General features: G+C 43.0%; 1 protein-coding gene across 1 annotated transcript in view; it reads right to left on the reverse strand.

Moving 5' to 3' along the window:
- The window catches only part of SLC6A12 (solute carrier family 6 member 12), a 51,515-nt gene that overhangs the window by 17,195 nt on the left and 6,883 nt on the right, over positions 1 to 27,437 (reverse strand). The window contains exons 2-12 of the mRNA XM_083572357.1: positions 23,350 to 23,561; positions 20,178 to 20,312; positions 18,431 to 18,571; positions 14,549 to 14,636; positions 13,882 to 14,014; positions 11,880 to 12,014; positions 8,238 to 8,341; positions 6,630 to 6,754; positions 5,140 to 5,252; positions 3,169 to 3,306; positions 2,726 to 2,828 (exon numbers count right to left, since the gene is read on the reverse strand). Coding sequence (XP_083428483.1) covers positions 2,726 to 2,828; positions 3,169 to 3,306; positions 5,140 to 5,252; positions 6,630 to 6,754; positions 8,238 to 8,341; positions 11,880 to 12,014; positions 13,882 to 14,014; positions 14,549 to 14,636; positions 18,431 to 18,571; positions 20,178 to 20,312; positions 23,350 to 23,557 — 1,423 coding nt within the window. The 5' untranslated portion in view covers positions 23,558 to 23,561. The remainder of the gene's footprint in view (positions 1 to 2,725; positions 2,829 to 3,168; positions 3,307 to 5,139; positions 5,253 to 6,629; positions 6,755 to 8,237; positions 8,342 to 11,879; positions 12,015 to 13,881; positions 14,015 to 14,548; positions 14,637 to 18,430; positions 18,572 to 20,177; positions 20,313 to 23,349; positions 23,562 to 27,437) is intronic.

Raw genomic sequence — 27,437 nt, forward strand, 5'->3', positions numbered from 1 at the left:
CTGTTCTTAACCTGAAGCACTACTTTAGCTAATGGGGCCTCCTGCTGCCGTCGCACCGCCAGAGCCCGATTTCTGTTCTTATCCTGAAGCAAGGTTCTTAACCCGAGGTACTATTTCTGGGTTAGCGGAGTCTGTAACCTGAAACGCATGTAACCTGAAGCATATGTAACCCGAGGTACCACTGTACTAGCATAACCATACTTAGCATTTTAATAGTACATCTCAGGCATTCTGAACACGCACCCTCCCCGCCTATTATTGCAGAATCCTTTATAACAGTTCTGAATCAAAGGCCAGAAATATTATTACCCACTCACTCTGAATATTGCAGAGAAAAGCTGAGGGAACTGCATATTACCCTAATCTTAATGCGATCTTGCAAGTTTGCAACTGGGTAAGATCCGAAGGGGGTGGGAATATCCCATTTCACTCTTTGCCACACCAATTCTGCCTATCCGAAATTGTCTGTGTGCTTGTGCAAGAAAGATACATTTATTAGAAATTATTAGAAACAGGCCATGGATTCATTTCAAGGCCACACAGAAAATTGCCCTGAGCATTCTTTCACCCAGTGCCAAACCTGGTTATCTAAGATTCCAACAGCTTAAACCCGAATTCTTCTCCAGCAGGAGAAGATCTCTTTCTGAACAAGTAATCTTGGGGTCATATACACTGGCGCTGTTCAGAAAATGCTCCCTGGGCTGTGTTATTATTCCAATCTTTTTAAAACATGCATGGTGTGTGAGAGAGAGAAAAAGAGGGAGGGAGGGAGGGAGGGAGGGAGGGAGAGAGAGAAGACTCCCATCTAGACTCTTACTTTTGGCAACTGCAACAGCAACAGCAACCAAAAGTTGGCTGGAAGTGGCATACTCCTTTCACAGAAATAAAGCCATATGCAGGAAATCCTCAAATCTTTGTCACGATGTCTGCTTGACAGGCAGGGGGAAAGCTGCCAGGCTGTGTGGGTGGCACCATCATGGCTGCCAACAGGCAAGTCTGAAACATGTGTCTTTATTTACGATGTTTGCTGTAAACCTTTGCAGCATAAGCAAAGCAGATCTGGGCTGCCAAACTACATATCCTCAGGTGGAGAGAGGGCAAGAGGAGCAATAATCCCTGGGCACAAGTTGCCCGTTTACCTACATGGTATTTCATGCCACCATAGAGTGAGGTTCTGGGATGGGGGAGGAAAGAGATTTAGAATGGAGTGCATATAATTAGGCATGTGAGCTTGCACACAGGAAATCAGGGGAACCTTCCTAAGCCTTTCCAGAAAAAGCGTCCAGTATACCTGAAGGAGCATATCCACCCCCATTGTTCTGCCCGGACACTGAGGTCCAGCAGTTCCCCCACTGCGAGAAGCCAAGTTACAGGGTACCAGGTAGAGGGCCTTCTCGGTAGTGGCACCCGCCCTGTGGAACGCCCTCCCACCAGATATCAAAGAGAAAAACAACTACCAGGCTTTTAGAAAACATCTGAAGGCAGCCCTGTTTAGGGAAGGTTTTAATGTTTAATAGGTTATTGTATTTTAATATTCTGTTGGAAGTCGCCCAGAGTGGCTGGGGAGGCCCAACCAGATGGGCGGGATATAAATAATATATTATTATTATTATTATTATTATTATTATTATTATTATTATTAGTCTTCCAACAAGTCCCTCGTTTGCAGAAGGAGTTGCTGGGATGTTAACACTGGGATAGTTCAGGATGGGCAACTGGCATAACAAGAGAGCACACCAGTCAAATATTGAAATTAACCAGCAGGAAAAGCAAATAAACCTATTTTAGATGTACACCTAAACATGTCACACGAATGAGATAAGCATGTGTTGAGAAATACACTTGTCATGCAGGTCAAGAATGTGATAACTACCTGCCCCGAGGGGCACACCTTAGGATTGGGGTGTGGAAACAACAACCAGGGGAAAGAAAGACGTAACATCTTACAAGGACCGGAAGAAACACCATGGACAGAATAACTTCCACACACACTGGAAGAACAAGGATATAGTCTGAGTTCCTCACTTGTAGTTTTATAAATCATTTAATGTGTCAACACGACTCGAAGTTATTAATATTGCAGTTGTTGTATAAAGGATTATTATTATGACTGGAAGATTATGGAAATTAATAAGATTTTGGAATGCAGAAATAAAGCAAATAATCAAGCCATCAGTTCTAGCATGCGGAGGGCCACTTTATCTAAATTATATAATTCGTTACTCGAACAATTGGTATTAATAATTGCATTATAAATTGGTATTGTTATAATGAGGCTGTTATTGGATTGTAATTGAAAACTAATAAAAATTATTATTATTATTTTTAAAAAGGAAATGCAGGTTTCCTGCATGGACAGCTCAGGAGACAGACTCAGCCTTGCACCCTGTTCTCTGCTGCTGAGCTGTTTCCTGCTAATTGGCAGAGGAGAGATCAGGAGAAGAGAAAGTTTAAACTTCCCCCTCCCCTCTCCCTGCTGATTGGAGGGAAAGATCCTTGCAGTAGAGAAGGAGGGCCATTTTCAGATGCTGTTTTCAGGAAGACATGCATTTTTGTGCACATTTCAGGGTTGGAAAAGTGTATTGCAAAATTCAGCGAAGCGTGATTTTCAAAGGACAGTTGCATCTCAATTCACACATCATTTCAGGAAGTGCAAACTGTGGATATATGCCTTAAAATGTGAACCCAAACCAAATTTCTCCCCAATCCCAGAACTTCTACATACCATAAACCCATCCAATGCAGACGACTTCAAAGATAGCGAGGAAAAGCAGGCATGTCCCACTGGCTGCATAATAATCAAACAGCTGGAAGATGTACATTCCGCCCTGCAAGAGGCACAAAGGGGAACAATTTTTGGAAGCCAAACATCCAGTGCGACTTCCACGGCTTCCAATTGGCTGCAGGAGCTTACTGCAGCCAATCAGAAGCTGCGCTTTGGTTTTCGAACGTTTTGGAAGTCGACCAGACTCCCGGAACACATTCCGTTTGACTTCCAAGGTACAACTGTATAGCATATGGAAATGCAAATCACATTGCAGCTTCTTCTAACCATTTATGTGAGCTTAGAGTGCTGGATAATAATGATTGTATACTATTGTGTGGTTAATGGGGCAGGTGTTATTTCCAAATGCCTCTTCTGCCCTCCCACTGAACTCTGCTTCTCACCTCAGTGACCAGTAGCAAGCCAATCAAGTAGCAGATCACTGCAATGCCCAGGATCAGCATCTCCCGACGTCCTTTCTTACGGAAGATGTCCGGGAACAAGTCAACAATGGCTGTCACCAAGCTCTCAACACAGACAAACTATGGAAGAAATAGTCGTATCAGGAAATACCACGTTCCAGAGCTCCCCTTCCTCGGTCCTCCCTCTCCTCCAATTTCCTTGTCAGTGTTCACTCTTAGCCAGGCATAGGCAAACTCCGACCCCCAGATGTTTGGGACTACAATTCCCATCTTCCCTAGCTTAAGAGGACCACTGGTCAGGGGTGATGGGAATTGTAGTCCCAAACATCTGGAGGGCCAGAGTTTGCCCTTTGCCTGCTCTTAGTCATAACTTCTTGTAGCCATAACCCGGTCACACACATCTCCCAGCACATGCAGGACTGGACTTGAGATACACTGCTGGAAACCAACCCCACCCTGCCACACACAGTGTTTGCAATGGCATGCCTCAAGTGGCCTGAATCCTTCCATGTGGGTGTGTGCATGACTGCCTTGGCACAAGTCAAAGTGGCTGGAAGCCAAAACTTCCCCTTGCCCCTGGGGAGGGTTTGTAACTCAGCGATGGGAGAACATTTTTTCTGCATGCAGAAGACCCGCGGTTAATTCTTGGCAGCTCCAGTTAAAAGGCTCAGAAGATACCTCCATACAAGACCCTAGAAAGACTGTGCCAGTCACCATAGACAGTACTGCATTAGATGGGCTGTCATCTGTGTGTGTGTGTGTGTGTGTGTGTGTGTGTGTGTGTGTGTGTGTGTGTAGATCTATAAATAGTGGCCACCATGCATTGTAATGGATGCATGTTAGTATATCCTTAGTTAGCCAATTCAGCTGCTTTTTCTTCTCTAGACTGGTGACTGGGAGCAGCCACCGAGATCACATAACACCAGTCTTCAAAGACCTACATTGGCTCCCAGTATGTTTCCGAGCACAATTCCAAGTGTTGGTGCTGACCTTTAAAGCCCTAAACGGCCTCGGTCCTGTATACCTGAAGGAGCGTCTCCACTCCCATCGTTCGGCCTGGATACTGAGGTCCAGCACCGAAGGCCTTCTGGTGGTTCCCTCACTGCGAAAAGTGAAGTTACAGGGAACCAGGCAGAGGGCCCGCCCTGTGGAATGCCCTCCCACCAGATGTCAAATAAATAAACAACTATCTGACATTTAGAAGACATCCGAAGGCAGCCCTGTTTAGGGAAGTTTTTAATGTTTGATGTTTTAATGCATTTTTAATCTTTTGTTGGAAGCCGCCCAGAGTGGTTGGGGAAACCCAGCCAGATGGGTGGGGTAGAAATATATTATTATTATTATTATTATTATTATTATTATTATTATTATTATTATTATTATCTCTCCCCACCGCATAATATTTAACCATGTAAGCAGCTTGGGAAATGATGTTTCATTTGGGAAACCAAAAAGGGGGGGAGGGGGGGAATGGATGCAACAAGAAGGAAGTTTGCATTTGTGTTAGCAAAATCTGTGGATCGTGACGGCTCACCTGGCACATTCATTACCTGCCTTTAGGCTCCAGGCAAAAACATTTCTCTATAACCAGGCCTTTGGCTGATTAACATTCTATGGCCTTTTAAATGTGTTTGTGAGAGGGGGTTATTGGTGGTGGTTTGTTTTATTATGTATTATGTATTTTTATGTTGTGAACTTCCCTGTGATCTTTGGATGAAGGGAAGTATAAAAATTTAATTAATTAATCAGTTAATTAATTAATAATGCACATCTGATGCAGGTCGAAGTGACAGCTTCCCACATCTTTTCACCAATCTATACAACAAATTAATGCTTATCATTTATTCTTGTCACACCTTTTTTCCAGATACCATTTAGTAGGTTTCCCCCTGCAAGATACTATTACAGACATACCACCCCCAAACTCAAAAAATGATAAATATTTTTCCATACTTGACTGTCCAGTCCCAAGAAGATCAGCATAAGGAAGAACAAGCAGGCCCAGATCTGAGACACAGGCATCATGGTGACAGCTTTTGGGTAGGCGATAAATGCTAATCCAGGACCTACCAATTGAGCAGAAACAGGTGAACTGATGTTTCACTAACCCAATAGATAAACTGGGTTGATCTAGACACATCTACATCTATCATGAGGTGTCTTTCCATGTACAACAAGGTGGAGGGAAAGGGCCAGATTCAACTACCCCATTCAGCTGTCAGAAATTGGTGCAAGGACTTCCACTAGCAGAACAGAACTTTCCGCTCCCTCCCATCATGTACCCTGTGCATCCCCCAAATCTGCTCTGGAGGATTTGGCAAAATCCCAGAACAGTGAACAGGCGGGAGGAAAGGAGAGATTCTTCCATCAGACAAGCATATAATGGTTGTGCTGATAGAACAATTTCCTTTGCACTACACAAAATTCCACCCAAACAGTTGCATCAAACCAAGTCATACTCATCGCAGACCTGTTCACACCAATGGACTCAAGTTAGTCAAGTCCATTGAACTCAATGGGTCTACTCGGGATATAATTTATTGGATACAACGCAGTGCCCTTTATCTTTCTAACCAGATGCTCAATCTAATATTTTATGCTGGCCTTTCTAGCATTTTTTTTTAACCTCCTTTAGTGTCTTAGTGGGACCTACAACAAAAGATTCCAGGTTCTGGGAACCCATCCACTCAGTTCTGGCCCTCTCATTCCCAGCAGTCAGTCTGGATTCCACACCCTCTAAACATGCTCAGTCCATCCCATCAGGGTGGGGGTCTATTATTCCTCCCCACATCTATTTTACCTTCATAACAACCCCACCAAGTAGGTTAGGTTTAGAGCTTTCTGGTGGAGTGGGGTCTTCCCATTGTCTCGATGGTCTCAGTCAGTGGATTTAACTAGCTCTCATAATGATCCATAACTGAGCTACTATATGAAAAGCCAGGTATTGCACAATAATACAGAATGGATCACATGTTCTAGGAATTTTTGCTGGGCGTGAATGCAATCTTGGCTCTGAGAAGTGGCATGAAGATATGCATTATTCCACTCTGTTTATGTCCTGATATGTAATGTCAGCTGGTTCTGGCCAAAGAACAAACTCAGAACATCAACAGTTTTAGAGGCAATAAAAAATGTTTTCCACCCGTAGTCCTGATAACTTTTATGTGTCTCTTCAGGCTTGGGAAGGGCCATAGCTCAGTGGTAGAACATCTGCTTTGCATGCAAAAGGTCCTGGGTTCAAACCCCAGCATTTCAAGGTAGGGTTGGGAATGCCCCCTGCCTAAAGTCCTGGAGAGCCACTGCTGGTCATTGTGGACAATACTGAGCTAGATGGACCTATGGGCTCAGTATATGGCAGCTTCCTGTTCATGGGTCCATTCTTAAGACCCCAAGCCATGCTTTATATTTCACCAGTCTCTTTGTTGCAGTCCCTGCATGCTCACCTGATTCAGCCACATATGAGACGGGCACACCCTGTTCGTGCGCCATGAAGCCCAACACGGAGAAGATGGCAAAGCCAGCCACAAAACTGGTGGCACTATTCAGGAAGCAGAGCATAAAGCAATCCCTGCCGGGGCAAAACAAAGGTGAGTGGGTTACAACTGGAGGATGCTCCTGTCCTTTGCACCACCAGGCTGGAGGTGGGGCTTGTGCATTAAATTAAAGCTCCCCCTCCACCTTTTATCCAAGAATTTGAGCACCGGATCTACCAGTACTCATTAGCAGAGCAAACAGTTTGAAAGGCAGAAGATCTTACATTCAAGCCCTCACATCTCCTGATAGGTCTCCAAGAGACCTTTGCTAAGGAGCGTAGAGTATGGTTCCTAGTCTCGTCATAGTCAACAGTGTTATGACTTCATATATGGCGTGTGTGTGTGTGTACACACACACACACACAGAGGCCATCAGTCAAAAAAAACCCACACCCCAAAAGCAACCATTAAATCATTGTTGGCTGAATGTCCTCACAAAATTAATAATTAATCCAGGTCATTACTTTATTTACATTACTTATGAAGAGCCTTTGTAGTCTGCCCTTCACCTCAGTGGATCCCAGAGCTCAGTACAAAACGGAGAAGGTATAAAATCATATAAGGCACAATAACAAATCATCAATAAACAATAAGAGCAGCTAAAATAACAGAACAGGCTAACCTGCTATCAGCTAAATGATAACCACTGCAAATGCAGAGGCAAAGTGACAAGCCTTTAATTGGCACCAAAATTATACGTGTATTGGCACCAAGTGGACTTTTATGGGGAGGGTATTCTCCAAGTGGCAGACAAGTCTCACTGCGAATGAGATTTGTTGAATCATGATGAGCATATTGGGGGTGGGGTGCTGTCAGGGAACTGCCATCGGAGCCAAGAGTGGAGGTAAGGCTCCCCAACGATGCAGGAGAAGGGACCAGCAGGGAGAGAGAGAACACTTCCTTTGGGGAAGGAAATCGGCGTGACACCAGGAAGAAAGGGGAGCAGGGAAGGACTTCGGAGACATGCCTCCAAGACTCTTCCACAGAGGCCAGCGGGGAGAGCCCAGGACCTCCACTGGCCATGCCCACTCTGCGCAGAAGACTTCCACGCAGGGAAGCTAGGTGGAGACTTGGCGTCAAGCAGCTTTTATGTTGGAAGAAGTTCAGGAAACACCCACTGACGGATTCTGCCAGTGACTGACACAGCCACGGAGAAAGGGCTGTCCAGCCAGGGAAAGGTTTAGCCAGACAACGTTGCCTAGAGCAGCAGCCCCCTTACGCACGAGCAACCCCAATTCCCTTTACAGGTGCGATGAAATAATTTGGACAACTCAAAAGGAAGCATCATGAGTAGAGGAAAATCCATGTCCAAAACTTTGGTGGGGTGAAAAATTCTACTCCAGTCATGGAATTTGGAATTGCTTGCTGCAGAATCCCAAGGGAGTCTGATCACAGTGAAGCACAGCTGAGCAGGGTTGCAATATTCCCCAAAGTGAAAATCTGGACAAAGTTTTTGACTTTTTTGTTTGTTTACTTTTTGTCAAAGTAGCTGAGATTTTTTGGGGAACATCTCCTTACCTGTAGCAATTGTTGTTGTACTTGTTGTAGCTGCCCAAAGCTATGAGGCACCCCTGGCAGATGGCATAAGAGAAGAAGATCTGAGTGCCTGCGTCCATCCATACCTAGAGCAAAGCAAAGGGGAATCATGTCTAGATTCAGAAAGCAAACAATCACAGTCTGGCAGACAGGGCATCATTTGAGATGCAAGGCACAAATCCTGCATCTGTGTCAACTGCTGTGCTTAGGTGACGTCTTTTATGCCCATGTGACAATTGCTGCTTTGGCAACAGAGTGGGAGAAGCCCTATTAACTTTCTTGTGTTAAACGTGCATTCTTGACCTTTGTAATGTTTTATTTTGAAATCTTTAAGATAATATTTCAGTTTCTTGCTTATTACACTGCTTTGAATGCACACTTTATATCCAACTTTCTTTGGTGATGTTTTATTCTGGGATGTTTTATTTGATGGTTTAAGGTTTTTTTAAAAAAAAACCAACAACATATAAAGCGGTATATAAATGAGATGACTAAAGATGAAGATGCAGTACCTGTCATTTCCATCATGCTATACATTTAGCTGAGCATAGGGACAGAGGAATCTCTTAACTTCAGTTTCCCTCACTTTGTTCTCTTCCCTACTTTATGCTTCGTTTACTCCATTTCTGCATTTGCACATTTTCCTACAAAACATTCACAAGAAAATTCATGTGCATTTGTGTGCAGAATTCTCCTCCTAATATGTGATTTTTTTGTATACAATTTTGCACAATATATGCATTTCTGGAAACTTCCTCCTCTAATGCAATGTAGTGTGTATGTGTGCTTTATTTTCATTAATATATGTACTTTAGGGCACACTTTGGGGTTGAGAACAGTATTGCAAACTTCAGGGAAGTGAAAAATTCACTGTTTTTAATATACAGTGATATCTTGGTTCTCGGACTTAATCCGTTCCGGGTGTCCGTTCGACTCCCGAAACTGTTCAAAAACCAAGGCACAGCTTCCAATTGGCTGCAGGAGCTTCCTGTACTCAAGCGGAAGCTGCGTCGGACTTTCAGCTTCCGAAAATCGTTCATAAACCAGAACACTTACTTCCAGGTTTGCGACATTTGGGGGCCGATTTGTTCAACAACTAAGCCGTTCGAGAAATGTGAGTTATATAAGGGTAAAGGTAAAGGTAAAGGAACCCCTGACCATTAGGTCCAGTCGTGACCGACTCTGGGGTTGCGGCGCTCATCTCACTTTATTGGCCAAGGGAGCCGGTGTACAGCTTCTGGGTCATGTGACCAGCATGACTAAGCCGCTTCTGGCAAACCAGAGCAGCGCATGGAAACGCCGTTTACCTTCCCGCTGGAGCGGTACCTATTTATCTACTTGCACTTTGACATGCTTTCGAACTGCTAGGTTGGCAGGAGCAGGGACCGAGCAACAGGAACTCACCCCGTCGCAGGGATTTGAACCGCCGACCTTCTGATCGGCAAGTCCTAGGCTCTGTGGTTTAATCCACAGCGCCACCCGCGTCCCATGAGTTATATAGGTTGGTACTAAAATGCAAACCCTTGAGTCTTGAAAGGGTTGGTCCCCCATATTCTGTCTCATTCATTTCCACTTGGCCTAGGAGGGCAGGGCCCTAAATGATGCCAGCTGCAGTCTGTTTCTACGAAATGTTTTGCGTTGCTGGCTAATAATTGCTACAATTGCTAATACTACCATATTTATGAAGCATGTCTGATATATTTATGTTTTAGTTGTGCCCATTTACTGATTTGTTGACTGCTTGGCTTCGAGCATTATTTGGTTGCTTGTGCTCTCCGTTCATTTCTTGGCTGCTGAAACTATTTGTTTAATCTGCTTTCTGGGTTGTATTTTCAGCTTGCCTTGGTTTTATTATTGTTTATTTTCTATTGCTAAAGATATAAGTTAACAGCAGTGGCATGTGGGGTCGGGTGGACCTGCCTGCCCAACGTTGGCAATGCGACTGATTATCTGCTTGGGGTCATGTGGTCATGTGATCATGGCGCCAACAGAGCTACAGACAATTCTCACACCATCACCACCCAACATGTAAGCAATGTATGGGTAGCCCGTGTGATCAAAAAGCATGGTAGAAATGTCTTTAGAAACAACGGACACAAAACACCCTCTTTAAAAAAAATAAATGGCAATGGGGCATAAACCTGTAGCAGAAATGGATAGCCCGTCACTAGTTTCATATTCAGAGTAGCCACTTGTACTGTACAGTGGTACCTCGGGTTAAGAACTTAATTTGTTCTGGAGGTCCATTCTTAACCTGAAACTGTTCTTAACCTGAGGTACCACTTTAGCTGATGTGGCCTCCTGCTGCTGTGCCGCCGCCGCCGCCGCGCGATTTCTATTCTCATCCTGAGACAAAGTTCTCTGTACAGTGATTTTTTTGGTAAAAAATAATGAGATGCCAGTGCTCATATCTTGATCAAAGTGCTATGGGTACCTGCACAGTAAAAGGCTACAAAAGTAGATGGTACTCTGTACCAGCAGGTATAATCACAAAGAAGCATTGCATCTGTGAACCACCAAAATAGAGGAAATCCATCCCCCCCAAAAAATCGTAGTGCAGAAGAATTTCATAATATTTGCATAATATTTGCTGGTCCTACTCAGAGTAGAACCATTTAAATCAATTGCCCTGACTCATTTAGGTGCATTTATTTCAGTGGGTCTACTCTGAGTGGGACTTAGTTGATCACAACCCAATTACTATAATTTCAGTAGCAATGCAACACATCTCACTACAGTGAGAAGATGGTGGCCTCTATGCCTGCTCAGTCTGAATGTTAACTGCTCAGTCTGAATGTTATCTTTAAACCAGTCTTGGACCCAACAGCCTATCAAATAGAGGACTGTCCACTGTAAAAAAAAATAAAGCACCCAGCTACCCTGTTCATAATTGTTGAACCACAAACTATGCAGAAATAGTTCCCATATTTCTAATATTCCTGACTGCTTGCAGTTGAGATGATAACTATGTGATTTTTTTCAGGGGTTTTTCTTTGGCTAGAAACTCTGGCCTCTCTGGGGAAAATCTGACGTTATCCATGAGAAACTCAAGCCAGATCCCAGTAAATTAGAAGAGACATTATCTTTCTCTTTCTTAATCATTTTCACTTAGGGCTCGGTGAAGCCATCTGTCAGGTATTGAATATTTAATAGAAGCGGCCGCATTTGCTGTGCCTTAAGTGCCAATGGCCTAACATATCCATATTTTAAAATATTCTGGCAAACAGCAGTCCTCGTGCTAGAGTAAACTTCTGCTGCCCTTTAGAAAGGGCTGTTGCCTTTAAGGTGGAATGCTAAAAACTGCTTTAGAGGGAGCAAGGTTGCCCTGTGTGACCTAGATATTTTTGTCCATGAGGATTCTTTTTTAAAAATAAAAATAAATCCAAACTGATGCAGAAATATGAACTTAAGATCGGGAAAAATGAGAAACTGAGAGAAGCTGACAGATTTCCCATCCTCTTTAATATGTAATATTTTATGTTTGCGTGGACATTTTATTGTACTGGTTTAATCATGTTCTTAGATCTTTGGTTCTTCAGGTATTTATGGAGGAGAAAAATCAGATCTTGTGATTTCTAGCCACCAAATTCAAGCCCATCAGATCAGAATCATCCATAAACTCACCTGGGGATCTGCTAGCCTTGAAATGTCTGGCTTCAAATAGAAGAGAATCCCTTCGGTTGCACCAGGAAGAGTGACTCCTCGAACCAGCAGAACAATCAACATCAGGTAAGGAAATGTGGCAGTGAAGTAGACCACCTGCAGGCAAGCAGAACAGAGATGTAGAGACAAAGTCCTCCTGGACTTAGGACTGTGATCAGGGTTAGAGAAGGAAGGTAATCCGAGAAAGTGGAGCTTATTTACAACATACTAAGATCCAAGACACAATCAACCCATGCAGGGGGAATATAGAAATAATAAGGTTAGTACTAGGTACTTAAACATACATAACCCTGAAGAAAGGTATGACAGTTACAGCAATATTATGGGAATATTATAACAATGAAACAACTAAATTCACTGGGCATTTTAAAGGTGCTAAAACAGATTATTTTATCTTGGGCTGAGCAAAAACTTTTTTTTTAACAAAAAAGAACTATTGTTGCTGCTGTTAAAAGCAGGTGACATTTAGGGACGTCTCATTGGCAGTCAGAACTGCCAATCAACTCAAGCAAAATAACTATGTTCACATATCACTCTAAGCCAAGCCATGGTTTAGTGTGAATGTGCATAGGCTTCTGGATCAGGAGAAGGTGGCTGCTTTGCTTTTCCTCAGTCATTCAGCTGCATTGCTTCACTGCACTGCATTAACCACAGCTCATGGTTTCAGATTACAAGACATAATCCATCGGACAAACCTTGGTTAGTCTAGAGAGAGCTAAATCGCAAGCCTGGGTTCAGACAACACTCTAAACCAACCCATGGCTTAGCTGAGCTCTGTAGTAGAACCACCAGGCAGAAGCAAAGCACCTGCCATCTCCTCTTCCAGAGCCCACACATTTGCACTAAACCATGGCTTAGCATAACATGTGAACTAATATTATGTGTGAAATTACCCAGCATTCTTGGGTGACAGAGCACTGCACATTTCCCTGCCTCCAACATGAACATGCTGTGAGCCAAGGATGCTGGAATGCACCTTGCCATTACATCACCACACACGGTAGGTGATGCTACCTGAAATTGACCCTCGGGTTTATCTTCGGCTGAACGGAGGGATGAAAGGAATCTGCGAGCTTGCCAAGGAGTTGATCAGGTCATTACTGAGTTATTTGCAGATCACTCTCCTTCCCAGGCTGAGAGGAAAAAAATGGCGAAAACAAGTTATTTATTGGGACAGTGTGATTTTTGCAGCTGCTGTTGAAGTTGCAGAACAATCAAGCACAGGACAGAGCAATAGAGAACTTCTGAAACAACAATGGGATATTAGCTCCACCCAAGGGATGAAGGAGAACAACAACAACCGGGACAGAAAGAAACATCGTGGACTGAATAATTGCCACACACAGGAAGAACAAGGATATCGTTTGAATGCTTCACCTGTTGATTTATAAATCATTTAATGTGTCTATACGAATAGAAGTTGTTAATATTGCAGTTGTTGTATAAGGGATTGCTATTTTGACTGGAGTGTAATTGAAATTAATAAGATTTTGGAACGCTGAAATAAAGTAAATCATCAAACCATCAATTCTAGCATGGGGGGCCACCTAAATTACATAATTTGGCATCTGAACCTTTGGTATTAGTAATTATATTATAATTTGGCATTGTTATAATGACATAGCTGTCAACGTTTCCCCTTTTTTAAGGGAAATTCCCTTATTCCGAATAGGATTCCCCACAAGAAAAGGGAATAGTTGACAGCTATGTATAATGAGGCTATTATTGGATTATTGTAACAGAAAACTAATAAACAAATATTAGAGAGAGAGAGAAGTAGAGAGAGGAAGGAAGGAAGGAAGGAAGGAAGGAAGGAAGGAAGGAAGGAAGGAAGGAAGGAAGGAAGGAAGGAATTGACCCTTGGGTCTCCTCCCTCTTCCTTTCTGCTCCTCCTTTGACACAGGGAACCTGACAGGTCAGATCAATATATTTTAGGAAATGACAAGCACACGGTTGCTCCTACTTTGCCAGTGGACTTGACTCCTTTCCAGATGCAGAAGTAGCAGATGATCCAGGCCAGCAGAAGGCAGAGAGCCAGTTCCCACCTCACGGTGCCCAGATTATGTATCCCATCCGTTATTCCCAAAACTCTCCTCCTGCCAGTGCAGATTAAAAGACGAGATACAGGGTGATGTCCCAAGCCTGACATTTCACTATTAGCCAACTCCAGCCCCTTCCTGATTATTTTGACTTAGACCCCCATATAGTCGGTTTCCTTTAGAACCCATCACTTACAGTGCCAATGCTAAACGACTTCCTTCATCTTCCTCCATTTGATCTTTGTACTTGGTTTCAATTTATCTTTTTATCTTGAGCAATGGCCACCGCCCTCTTTCCACAGACTTCCCCTCCCCGCTCATCACATTGCATGGTTTCCCCTCCTTTGGACAGTGGACATTTAGCCTTTCTATCTTGCACAGAACTTGAGGCATACAAATGTTCACATCCTTGTCCCTGGCTTTCTTTCAGTGCCCCTCTCAATAAACACATGAGTTCCCCTTTGCCTGGATCTTCTGTGCATGCTCCTTGTAACTTCCTTTTGCTGGAACATTACAGAGGCCACATTCAAAAGTCTTCTGCCTTAAAATTATTGGGGGGGGGGGAGGAATCAGAAAAATCTGAATACATACTCCCAGAACTCAATGGCTGGAGAGGTGGCGTTAGCTGGCATGATATTGTCCTCCAAACTCGAGCTGTTCAGAAAGTCCACACAAAGAGCTGTGGAAAAGGAGAAAGAGATTGGGTGAGAGTCTTCAGGGCTTCAACAACATTCTGGCCTGACTTTGACCGGAACCCTCCCCTGCCCAGAGTTTCAGAAGGAAATGGCAGCTCCTTATTTATACAGAATCCAGATGTTTGTGGTATGCAGGTTATTACTTCTCCTCCTCCTTTCCCCCACACACTCGCCTTCTGTCATCGCTTTGCATTCATCCAAGTCCACCCTCACTTACACATGGTGGGGAGGGGCTGTGAGAGAGAGAAGTTTATTAGTGAAATTCCTAGAGAGGGAAGTAAGTCGCAGAGCATCTAGCAGTGGTGGCGATAGAAGCTAACAATGTATTTTAAATGAGTAATGAAAGCCCCAAGAGGAAATGCAAGAGAAGGAGCAGAAATTAGCAAATGTTAAACATAAAGCAATCATCATCATCATCATCATCATCATCATCATCATCATCATCTTTTTGGAAGGAAAGACATTCACAAGAAGCAGGACATTTGGAGAAGCAGGACTGAACCTTTCTTGCAGTGGTGCCATCAAGGCAAGGGCAAGGCTGTGGGGCAGGTGTCAGTACTGCCCCCTACACACACACACACACACACACACACACACACACACTCATAGGGTGGGCTCTGTGTCTTACTTCAGAAAGGGCAGATCTCTGTTTGAAGGAGCCCTCTCTCTATCTGAAGAGTTGTCCATGCTAAAGATGCAGAAGAACCACAAGAAGAGAGAGCAGTCAGGACTTTGACATTGCCCATCAACACTTAGTGCCTGGGGAGCAGACTGAGCAGCCGCCTAAGACACTTGGTCACTTTCTTTCCAATACAGTGGTACCTCGGGTTAAGTACTTAATTCGTTCCGGAGGTCTGTTCTAAACCGGAAACTGTTCTTAACCTGAAGCACCACTTTAGCTAATGGGGCCTCCCGCTGCTGCTGCGCCGCCGGAGCACGATTTCTGTTCTCATCCTGAAGCAAAGTTCTTAACCTGAAGCGCTATTTCTGGGTTAGCGGAGTCTGTAACCTGAAGTGGAGTCTGTAACCCGATGTACCACTGTATTGTGGGAAATTCATACAGTGTTTTGTTTTGTTTTGTTTTGGTGGTGGTACAAATCAGCACAGAGGACCATCACCTCTTTCTTTGTTGCCCTTGGCAGCCATTGTGTGCTGGCACGCACATCAAGAAAGGAATACTAGCACCTCTTTTTTAAAAAAAAAATACCCCAAAAAGCATTGGGTGTGTTGTATTCATTTTTAAGTGATAGTGATAATTTTAAAATTGCCTCTATGTATATAAATCTTCAGATATAAATCTAAAAATCAAATATGGGTCCTCTCTTTTGGTAATGCCTCTAGGGTGGGATAAGAACTACAGTGTACAGGAAAGTTTTTAATGTTTGATGTTTTGTCGTGTTTTTAATATTTTGTTGGGAGCTGCCCAGAGTGGCTGGGGCAACCCTGTCAAATGGGTGGAATAATAATAATAATAATAATAATAATAATAATAATAATAATAGCCCTGCTGAGCCAAGCCAAAGTCCAGCCTAGTCCATCACCCTCTTCTCTCAGTGGCAAACCAGAAGCCCACAGAAAATCTGCAAAGAAGGTCCTGAGTTTCACATCACACTCTGCCCACCTTCAATCCCAGCAACCATTCAGATATTCAGAGGCATACTGCCTCCAACAGTAAAAGGTAAAGGTAAAGGACCCCTGGATGGTTAAGTCCTGTCAAAGGCGACTATGGGGTTGTGGCACTCATCTTGCTTTCAGGCCATTTGTCCATAGGCAGCTTTCTGGGTCATGGGGCCAGCTTGACTAAACCACTTCTGGTGCAATGGAACACCTTAACGGAAACCAGAGTTCACAGAAATTCTATTTACCTTCCTGCCACAGCTGTACATATTTATCTACTTGCACTGGTGTGCTTTAGAACTGCTAGGTTGGCAGGAGCTGGGACAGAGCAACGGGAGCTCACTCCATCGTGGGGATTCAAACCGCCAACCTTCTGATTGACAAGCCCAAGAGGCTCAGTGGTTTAGACCACAGCGCCATGAGCATGAAGGACCCCAAATGCAGCAGGGCTGGCTTACTCCATTTTAAAGGAAGTGACGTTTTACCCATGGCCATTTATAAAGAGATGACCCTCACCTGCCCCCCCTCCCAGAGAGGACCATAAAGAGTCTAAAATTAGCAAACTATGGGCAGATCCACATCACACATTTAAAGCAAGTTTAAAGCACATGACTACCCTCCCTCAAAGAATTCTGGGAACTGTAGTTTCCCCTTCACAGAGATGCCATTCCCCAGCACCATTAACAAACCACAGTTCCCGTTATTATTTGGGGGGTGCCATGCTATTCAGATGTGCGCTGGATATGCTGTTAACTTGCGGCGTGGGTGCCTTACTTGGAAATTGTGAAGGGAAGGCCACCTACAGACTGGGAATAGGGATCAGAGCCTTAAGGTGTCATTAAAAATTAAGTGCCTGGTATGAGTAAAAGGAAAATGGCAATTTGTAATGTGGATAGACTTGTTCCAGCCTGCAGAGAAAGAGGCAAAAGACTGTAACAGAAGGCAAGAGGCATTCAGAGGCCAGGTGGAACCTCTGGCCTTGCTTCTCCAGGGCCCTGTGGATTCTAAATAAAATGAAATAAAGCAAAGGCTGACTGTACAAAGGTGCAGTTCACAGCCCCACTGCATGAGACTCTGGTCTCTTCAGTGACTTGAAAGAGAGAGGCAGGCAGGGGGGGTTGCAGTGTTTATTGCCATGTGAGGAGGTCAGTGGTACAACATTCTTATCCTTTCAGTCATGAGTTCAGAAGGTCATGTTCAGCTCACAGAAAGGCTGTCCACAAAGCCAGGAACCAGCCAGGCACACAAAGGCTTGAAGGGAAAAGAACTAGACTTTTTTTTTACTCAGAACAGAATTGACTACAACATATCTAAGGTGGAAAGCAAAGAGAAGAATGTGCAGTGAGTATTTCCTCTCTCTTTCCCCCCCCCCATGCCCCCAAAAGCAAAACAAAAACAAAAACCACTCTCTGGGTGTTGCACTCATGAGATTAAAACAGCCACAACCTTGTAAGGAAGCTCTTCACACAAGAGTTTTTCTTTCCAAGACATCATGAGGTCTTTTTAAAATAAAAAATAAAAAATAAAGGTACACCCCACATCTCTATCATCGTGATTGGGTTCAGAGAGAAAATAGGCAGTATCAAATCTTCTCAAAGACAAGACAAAGACGTATCACAAGCGCTAGGTTGCCTTGGTCCAGAGCCATCCCTAACCTTAGGCAGAGAATGATGGAGAAACCTCAGCCAACAGATTTGAGATAGGCTATTCTTCCAATAGTATCAACCACAACATCTGGGGTTCATTCACCTGCCCATCTAAGTCCTAACTCAGAACAGACCTATTGAAATTAATGGGCCTAAGTTAGCAATATACATTAATTTCCATAAGTCTATTCTGAGTAGCATTGGATACAGCCCAGTTTATGTTATCATCTGCCAATAATGTCCTACATAGGACTAACCAGTCAGTCTACGCAAAAGAATAAATGGACACAAATATCACATCAGAAATGACAATATTCAAATGCCAATATTTTTTGCTACTTTAAATTGTCAATTGCTTATTATATTTTCACCAGCAAGGGGGTGAGAAAAAGGATTTGCATTTTTAATTTCGTGTGCCAACGTATCTTGCACCTGAACCTATGTAGCAAAGTAAGAACTACAATTCCATTTCTTCAGAAAGCCATGCAGGAGGTGGCATCTTGCCAGAGTCATACCTGTGTTCCAGGTATTACTGCAGCTGGCCCAGGGTAGAACAGCAGCGAAGGAGTTAAATAGGTAGAACAGGGCCCAAGCCAATATGATGATGTAGTAGACATTCAGGAACGATTCGATGACTTGGGAAGCATAGCCAATTCCTGAGTGGGAGAGAGAGATAGATAAAGGTGATGGTTAAAAACAGACAAAAAGGGGCCATAATTTCCTGTCAAGCTGTGATTGAAAAAGACCTAGGTTTTCAGTTATTGATAGGACCAAACATAGTTCAGAGACTGGCCAGAAGCAGAGGTGGGGAAGCTGTGGATCTCCAGATGTCACTGCCATCATCCCAGGCTGTGCTCACAGGGGCTGATGGGAACTGGAGTCCAGCAATGTCCAGAAGGTCACTAGTTCCCCAACTCTGGTCTGAAGGCAGGTGAGATCCACATGCCTGTGGAGGGCAGAACCATTGCTTCACAGTGGGCAGGGCAATGGATGCAAATTTCATATTTGTAGATTCTTCCTCTTTGGCGATAACTCGTAGCCGAGTAAGATTGTCTTCCATAAACACGGTTTTAACAGTGAGTCCGTAAGTGACTGTGGAGGCCAATTCTGGAAACACACGTCCTTCCACAGTGGGGACATTAGTTCCCAGGCGGGAGTTGATCACGGTGTGGATTTGCCAAGTGTGCCTTCCTCTTAGCACGTTTCTCCCTTGCGTCCTGAGTTCGAGTGTCTTCAAAGCCCATTACACCTTTGGTACATTACACCAATTGGAGCGCTCGCAGACCAGTGTTTCCCAATTGTCAGTGTTTACACTACATTTTAAAAAATTTGCCTTGAGACAGTCTTTAAACCTCTTTTGCTGACCCACCAGCATTACGCTTTCCATTTTTAAGTCTGGAATAGAGTAGTTGCTTTAGAAGACGATAATCAGGCAACCGCACAACATGACCAGTCCAACGAAGTTGATGTTGAAGAACCATTGCTTCAACACTGGTGATCGTTGCTTCTTCCAGTACGCCGGTATTAGTTCGCCTGTCTTCCCAAGTGATGTGTAAATTTTCAGAGACAGTTCACACACACACACACACACACACACACACCTCTATCCTCCATCCAGGCAAGCAAGAAATATTACTAGAATTCAAGGACACATTCCAGGCAGGCAAAACCACTTGGGGGTGAAGCAATGGCCATGAGAAGTGTGGCCTGTGGGCCAGGCAGAGAGACCTGGAGGGCCACATTTGGCCCTTTGCATGAGGTTCCCCATCCCTGTTGTACAGGATCAGTTTGTATCTCTGCAGCGTAACCTGCCACTCCTAGTATAAACAACGCGTTGCAGGAAATCACTTCTCCCTTCAACTCCTCACTGCTGCTGCAAACAGGGACCTCACGTTTTTATCTTAAATGCAGAAAGACTTGCAGACTTGTGGTTCCTTGTTGCCGCCACCGCTTCTTCCTCCTCTGAATATATGCCCTTTCACACCTGCCTTGGCAGGGGCTCCGCAGTTTTAAACTTGTTCTGCTTCTGGCTGCTCCTTTGCCACCACCTTTTGACTCCGTATTGAGAACCAGCTCTGCCTCCAATATCTACACTTCAGAATGACTCGCCCTTTTGACTTAGACTGCAGTTCTGAACAGGTACAACGGCAGCTGGCTCTGAGCCATGCCCTGTAGCAGGGGAGCTCAGAGGGAATTAGATCAAAAAGTACAGTGCGTGTTTGGCGGAAAGCTACCAGGACTTCCCTTGTATTACCAACTTGCCTTCAAAGATAGGGCAGATCCGTCTCCAGGCAGTGATCCCACCCTGACCGGTATACTGCCCAAGGGCTGTCTCCAGCAAGAATACTGGGATCCCACAAGCAAAGAGGAATATGAGGTATGGGATGAAGAAGGCACCTGTGGGGAAAGAGAGCAGAGAGATAAGCTGAAGCAAATTCATTATTAACACCTTTGTTAAAAACAGGGGGAAGTGATATTTTCACAGGGCTGGATTAATGATCTTGCAAAATAGCTGCCTCCACAAATGCACATTAAGAGTCGTTCCTTGGTTTTCGAACAGCTTAGTTCTCAGACGTTTTGGCTCCCGAACACCACAAATCCGGAAGTGAGTGTTCCGGTTTGTGAACATTTTTGGGAATCCGCCAGGGCTTCCTGTAGCCAATCAGGAGCCGCGCTTTGGTTTCTGAATATTTTGGAAGTCAAAAGGACTTCCGGAACAGATTCCATTCAACTTCCAAGGTACGACTGTATTAGAGTTCCATCACCATTTTTTGTTTTTACAAAATGGAGGGCAGTGACAAACGAGAGCAGAGAAGCAGTGAGGAAGTGGAATCCTGTCAATAATAGCTAATAGTCAATAATGTGATGACAGAGGAATTTAAGATAGAGAAAGGTACACGACAAGGCTGCCCAATTTCCCCATTGCTTTTTATTTCGGTCCTGGAGGTTTTGCTAAATATGATTAGAAGGGACCGTCTGATTAATGGTATCCAGGTCGGAGCCAAACAATACAAATTGAAAGCTTTTGCAGATGACCTAGTTTTGACGTTACAGGAGCCAGAATCTAGTACGAAAAGAGTATTAGAACTGATTCAAGAATTTGGTCATGTGGCAGGATTTAAGCTGAACAAGTCAAAAACTAAAGTTCTTGAGAAAAATTTAACACCGATTGAGAAAGAGAGGTTTCAGAAGGAGACAGGTTTAACATTAGTTAAGAAAGTAAAATATCTGGGGGTTAATATGACTGCTAAGAACTTAAATTTATTTAAAGATAACTATGAGAAATGTTGGACAGAAGTGAAAAAAGATTTAGAAATATGGTCAAATTTGAAGCTTTCCTTGTTGGGTCGAATTGCAGCTATAAAGTTGAATGTATTGCCAAAAATGTTATTTCTGTTTCAATCACTGCAAATTTTGGACAAGATGGACTGTTTCAAGAAGTGGCAGAGAGACATTTCTAGATTTGTCTGGCAGGGCAAGAAGCCCAGAATAAAATTTAAAATATTAACTGATGCAAAGGAAAGAGGCGGATTTGCCCTGCCAGACCTTAAACTTTATTATGAATCAGCAGCATTCTGCTGGTTGAAAGACTGGCTGCTTCTTGAGAACACAGACATTTTGGATTTGGAAGGTTTTAATAATGTTTTTGGGTGGCATGCATATTTGTGGTACGACAAGGTTAAAGCACATAAAGCATTTAAAAACCATATTGTCAGGAAAGCATTGTTCAATGTCTGGATAAGATACAAAGACTTATTGGAAAATAAAACCCCAAGGTGGTTGTCACCAATGGAAGCGAAGGCTCAGAAAAAGCTCAATATGGAGGCCAAATGGCCGAAATATTGGGAAATATTGGAACAAGAAGGAGAGAAATTGAAATTGCAGAGTTTTGAGAAATTAAAAGATAAAGTGTGAGACTGGCTTCATTATTATCAAATAAGAGAGGCCTATAATTTGGACAAAAAAAATGGCTTCCAGGTGGAAAAATCAAAATTGGAAACAGAACTGTTAGATCCCAAAACTAAGATACTTTCAAGAATGTATAACTTGCTGTTGAAATGGAATACACAGGATGAAACAGTTAAATCTGCTATGATTAAATGGGCACAAGATGTTGGACATAACATTATGTTTGCTGACTGGGAACAGTTGTGGACCACCGGTATGAAATTTACGGCATGTAATGCCTTAAGAGAGAATATTATGAAAATGATATACAGGTGGTACATGACACCAGTCAAGCTTGCAAAAATCTATCATTTGCCCGATAATAAGTGTTGGAAATGTAAAGAAAATGAAGGTACATTCTTTCACCTTTGGTGGACGTGCCCAAGGATTAAGGCTTTCTGGGAGATGATCTATAATGAAATGAAAAAGGTATTTAAATATACCTTCCTGAAGAAACCAGAGGCCTTTCTCCTGGGCATGGTCGGCCAATTGGTGCCAAAGAAGGACAGAACTTTCTTTATGTATGCAACAACAGCAGCAAAAATTCTCATCGCAAAGTATTGGAAGACACAAGATCTACCCACCTTGGAAGAATGGCAGATGAAAGTGATAGACTATATGGAATTGGCGAAAATGACTGGCAGAATCCGAGACCAGGGAGAAGAGTTGGTGGAAGAAGATTGGAAGAAGTTTAAAGACTATTTGCAGAAACATTGTAAAATTAATGAATGCTAAAATGATGTTGGATTGAAATGAAGTGGCTTTAGCAATAAGGTTAAAAAGAATATGTAAAAATGGACTGATAATTAGATGAAAATATAAAGTTATAGTATGTTAAGATATAGAATTAAGATAAATACAACCCCCCCAACTACTCCCCCCCCCTCAACAGGAGGCAAGGGAGGCAAGCACCCACCCAAGCAAGGTGCTCCCCTCTCCCACTGGCCCCTCCCTTTTGCTGGACTCCTGTCAATAACATATGCTACTATTTTTTTCAGTGATCATGCGGGACACAACTCATCCACATAGAGATATACTACGCCCCTTATGTGTGTCCCCCTCCTCAAAAAGGGGAGGGGGTGAACCGAGCTCACAGTTCTTTGACACAAAAAAATGATCGCACAGTTTCAAAAAAAACTATCTTGTGCAAGGCTGTGGAAATCTGTTATCTACTTTGTGACAAATGTCTAGCTCATAGAATAGTCCTCTTTGCAATAAATCTGCTGCACAAAATATGATTAGCAGGTGCTAAGGGGACCATCTTACCTAATGACATTTTTTTAATCTGATATATTTTTAATTAGTTTCTTCATTGCACGTCGTAAATTTTATAGTGAGTTTTATGTTTAGTCTGCATATTGCATATGGCTTGCTGTATTGCAAGCTTAAAATGCGCTGCTACGATTATTTTTTTATTGTTTCCGGATGACCAACGGCTACAATGAAATAAAGGGCACTAGAAAAATTGTGGATGCTGTGCACTTACCACCTCCGTTCTTGTAGCAGAGATAAGGGAATCTCCATACATTGCCCAGACCAATGATCTCCCCAGCCACAGACAGTAGAAACTCCACTTTGTTGGTCCACTGTCCTCTGTCTTCAAGCTCATCCTTCCTCTCTTCTGGCTTTTCTTCTACCACTGGCACAACCATAATCCCACTGGATTCCGCATCCCAAGGTCCTTTGCTTTCCATGGCTCTGAAGGGCAAGGGATGGCAGAGGGGAAGGCAGATCACATGACATGGGGAATGAATTCTCATAGGATTCCTATCAAGCTGTTTTGTTTTGTTTTGCTTTGCTTTGCTTTGTCCAAACAGTTTCTTATGTTCAAGGTGAGCATGAGCAGTTTGCATCTAAGAGTGAATCTATTGAATCTGCACTTTCCAAAATAACATGAGAACTAAAACACAGCCATCCTTCAAAATTCACACTTCTCCAAATTTTTAGATGCAATTCTCCAAACAATGGGGTTTTTTTAAATAAAAAAATGCATATATTAGAGATGATGTGCATAAAAATAAATATATTCATGAAAACTACATCCAAAAGTGCATTATTTTAGGCGAAATTATCAGCAAAGAATGTGTACATTAGTCAAAACCACATGCAAAAATGTATTTATTCAGTGAAATTTGCACTAAAATGCTGGTGAATTTTCATGAGGATCTTTTTAAAAAACAACAACAACCTAAGGCCTGCTGGTATAGGGCAGTGCACACATTTTATTTTATTTTCTTTTATTTTATTCTTATTATTTTATGCAGCAATGTACAGAACTGAATTTAAGGTTGGAAAAATGAGAAATATAGACTACTGAAATTGCTACTTGAGGCGGACCTTTGTGGGGGAAATGATACAGGGTTGTATCTACTCTATTCATAGTACATCCATTGAAATGAATAAACCTAAGTCGTGTCCGTTATTCCAATGGGTCTACTCCAATTATGGCTTACATTGGATTCAATCCACAGCCCTCACTGGTCTAAAACCACTTCTTCACATCTATGTGAATCAGCAATGGCCAGAGTTTGAGAAAGGAAGGAAGGAAGGAAGGAAGGAAGGAAGGAAGGAAGGAAGGGGAAGGGGAAGGGGAAGGGGAAGGGGAAGGGAAGGGAAGGGAAGGGAAGGAAAGGAAAGGAAAGGAAAGGAAAGGAAAGGAAAGGAAAGGAAAGGAAAGGAAAGGAAAGGAAAGGAAAGGAAAATTTAAAACTTTGAATGTAACTGTTTAACCAGAAGTAACGGATTCTATAATCCTTATCTAGCTGAACCATTCCTCAGAAGCTTTGCATCACTTCAGTCTAATTCGCAACAGCTTAGGCAAATATAGGCTTGCCCTGGTAGTAACCTTGAGAACTTTCATCTATCAGTAAAAGCAATAACAGTGAAAAGCAAGCTAATTTATATCTGTGAAGCCATTTTTGTATATGATTAAAAACCTGAAGAAAATTCATCATTGCAAATAAAAAAAAAACCAGTGCACATCCTACTGCCTGCACAATTATAACACCCCAATATTTAATTCAATCCAAAGACTAAACTCAAATAGTGTGGTTTATATGTGCTATTTGAACTCAGTATTTTTGAATTTCAGTGATTCAAATTCTGAACTTATATTTTTAAAAATCCCAAATACCTAACCATAAGATAAATTGCAGTGAGACAAGATTTAAAAACTCCAGTTTCTCTTGACAACCCCAACAGCACCACCACAAGGCACACAATAACCCTTCCTACAAGGGACCATTTTTCATTCATTCCAGATATTTATATACCACTTTTTAGGCAGAACTCACAAGACACTTTGCGTAAGTTCCTTACAATGAGACCTTTTCTTTTTAAACTTTATATAAGGCAGCAGGGAGCCTGACTCCTGAAGTTGTTTCTGCTTCTCTCCTCAGGGCAAGATGCTCCCTCAGAAATCCCTGCGGCAGCAATTGTAGGGAGAGGCCGCCACAGGAAGCTGGATGGTGGCAGTGCACAAAACTATTTGTGTTTCTCCCCTTTTTTCCCTCACTCCTGTTTCCTCTCCTCCATCCCAGGCCCTGCACCCTCCTCTCCAGTGTGGAGAGCCAGTGTGGTGTAGTGGTTAAGAGTGGTAGACTCGTAATCTGGTGAACCGGGTTCGCGTCTCCGCTCCTCCACATGCAGCTGCTGGGTGACCTTGGGCCAGTCACACTTCTCTGAAGTCTCCCAGCCCCACTCACCTCACAGAGTGTTTGTTGTGGGGGAGGAAGGGAAAGGAGAATGGTAGCCGCTTTGAGACTCCTTCGGGTAGTGATAAAGCAGGATATCAAATCCAAACTCTTCTTCTCCTCCTTGTCCTATCCCATATTGCCTTCCCATGTCTGTGCCTCGCATGTGTCAGCAAACCTGATATGCTTGCTGTATAATGACCCTGACCCAATGAACCCTATTTTCACCTTGTCCTTTTTCACTGATGGCCTGCCACCTGCTGCGCTGAGGATCAGCTTCGCTGTTTGCAAACACACACACACACACACCACCCTGCTTCTCCAAGATCCTCAGATTGCTAAGAGAGTCATCTGCTGTATCCAGATCTGTTGCAAACATGCCATCTGGCTGATCAGCTAAGGAAAATGCCTGTTCAGCGCAGATGCCTCCTCCATCTCGTCAGAGCTCCATGGCTTGTCAAGCGAACGAAAGCCAATGCTTTGTAATGGAACCTGTTCTGAACTGTCACAGTCTTCACCGCATTCCAATTTGCGTCTGCCAAATGCAAATCATCAAGCAGAGGAAAGCTTCGGACAAGGACAACGCTTATTAGCAATGTCATTACGGGCAGACAGCAGAAGATCTAACTTCAATTTATTTGCTTATTAGGGATGAAAACAAAGCCTATCTCCATAGCCAACCTGTTTTTATAACTATTTACTTGCATTATGAGAACACTCGATCAGACACTTGTTCTGATGAAGCACAAACCTTGACGGTCTTACAGCGATGCGGAACAGAATCTTTTCTGCAGAATTCTTTTTTGTCCATTTCATAAGTTTGTTAGTAGAAATGAATGGATGCCAAGTGCAAATGTAATATTAAGCCAACTTGGCAGTTTCAAAAGTTTTTGACTTTGTTTACTGCATATAAATGCAAGTAAAGCAAACGTGCTAAATTGGATCCCTCTCTAGGGCATCAGGAACATTTTTGGTGCAAACTACCTTATGGAGATTTGCACACTGAAAAATTTCCCCATTCAGAATTTTTCAGAAAATCCATACCACTGCAGAAATCAGAATTCGAAGTTCCTGCAACTTTCCCCAAAAGTACATACTTAGTATGTACAAAATCCAAGGTTTAATCACTTCTGCCAGAGAAATCCTGGAGAACAGCAGCCAGTCAGGGTAAACAGCGCTGGGCTAGATGAGGCTATTGGCCAAAATCTGTTATAAGTCAGCTTCCTATATCTTATTTTTTTAAAGGCAAGAGGAGAAAGGGGAGTTCTGTAGATCGATTTATCATTGCAAAATTCACAGACCACTATGAAATTGCTAAAAGACTATTTTAAGCGCTTCATATAATGTGGCATGACGCTTGCAAAGCACTCCCAAGTCATATGTCCAGTATGATTAAAGCCTGAATTGTGTCTCTCTGTTTGTAGGATTCATCAGCGCCATTCCTTACTGGCGCCTCTACAGGGATGGACCTGGGCTTGCTGAGCTCTGTAGACAAGAATCGGAATTGGAATGGACAAACTGATGAAAATCCCTGCACAATCTACAACATGGGGAACCTCAAACCAACTGGAGGTCAAATGTGGCCCTCAAGGCTTCTCTAACTGGCCCTCAGGACTCTCTCCAGCCCATACCCACTCCCCAGACTACACCTTTCCCCACCTCTGGTCTGTGCTTTGGTTCACCTTTTGCTGGTGCAGGAATAGGATCTTGCCTCTTGCATGCCTAGATGGAAAGGTAGGGATCCATGCGCCTGCAGGCGCATGTGTGCATGTGCAGTTCATATATATATATATATATATATATATATATATATATATAATCATTACATTTTCTAATATACATTTCAAAATAACCATTTAAACAACCTTAAATCAATGACTTC

The sequence above is a fragment of the Podarcis filfolensis genome, assembly GCF_964270895.1.
Source record: "Podarcis filfolensis genome assembly, chromosome: 10".
Classification (NCBI taxonomy): Eukaryota; Metazoa; Chordata; class Lepidosauria; order Squamata; family Lacertidae; genus Podarcis; species Podarcis filfolensis.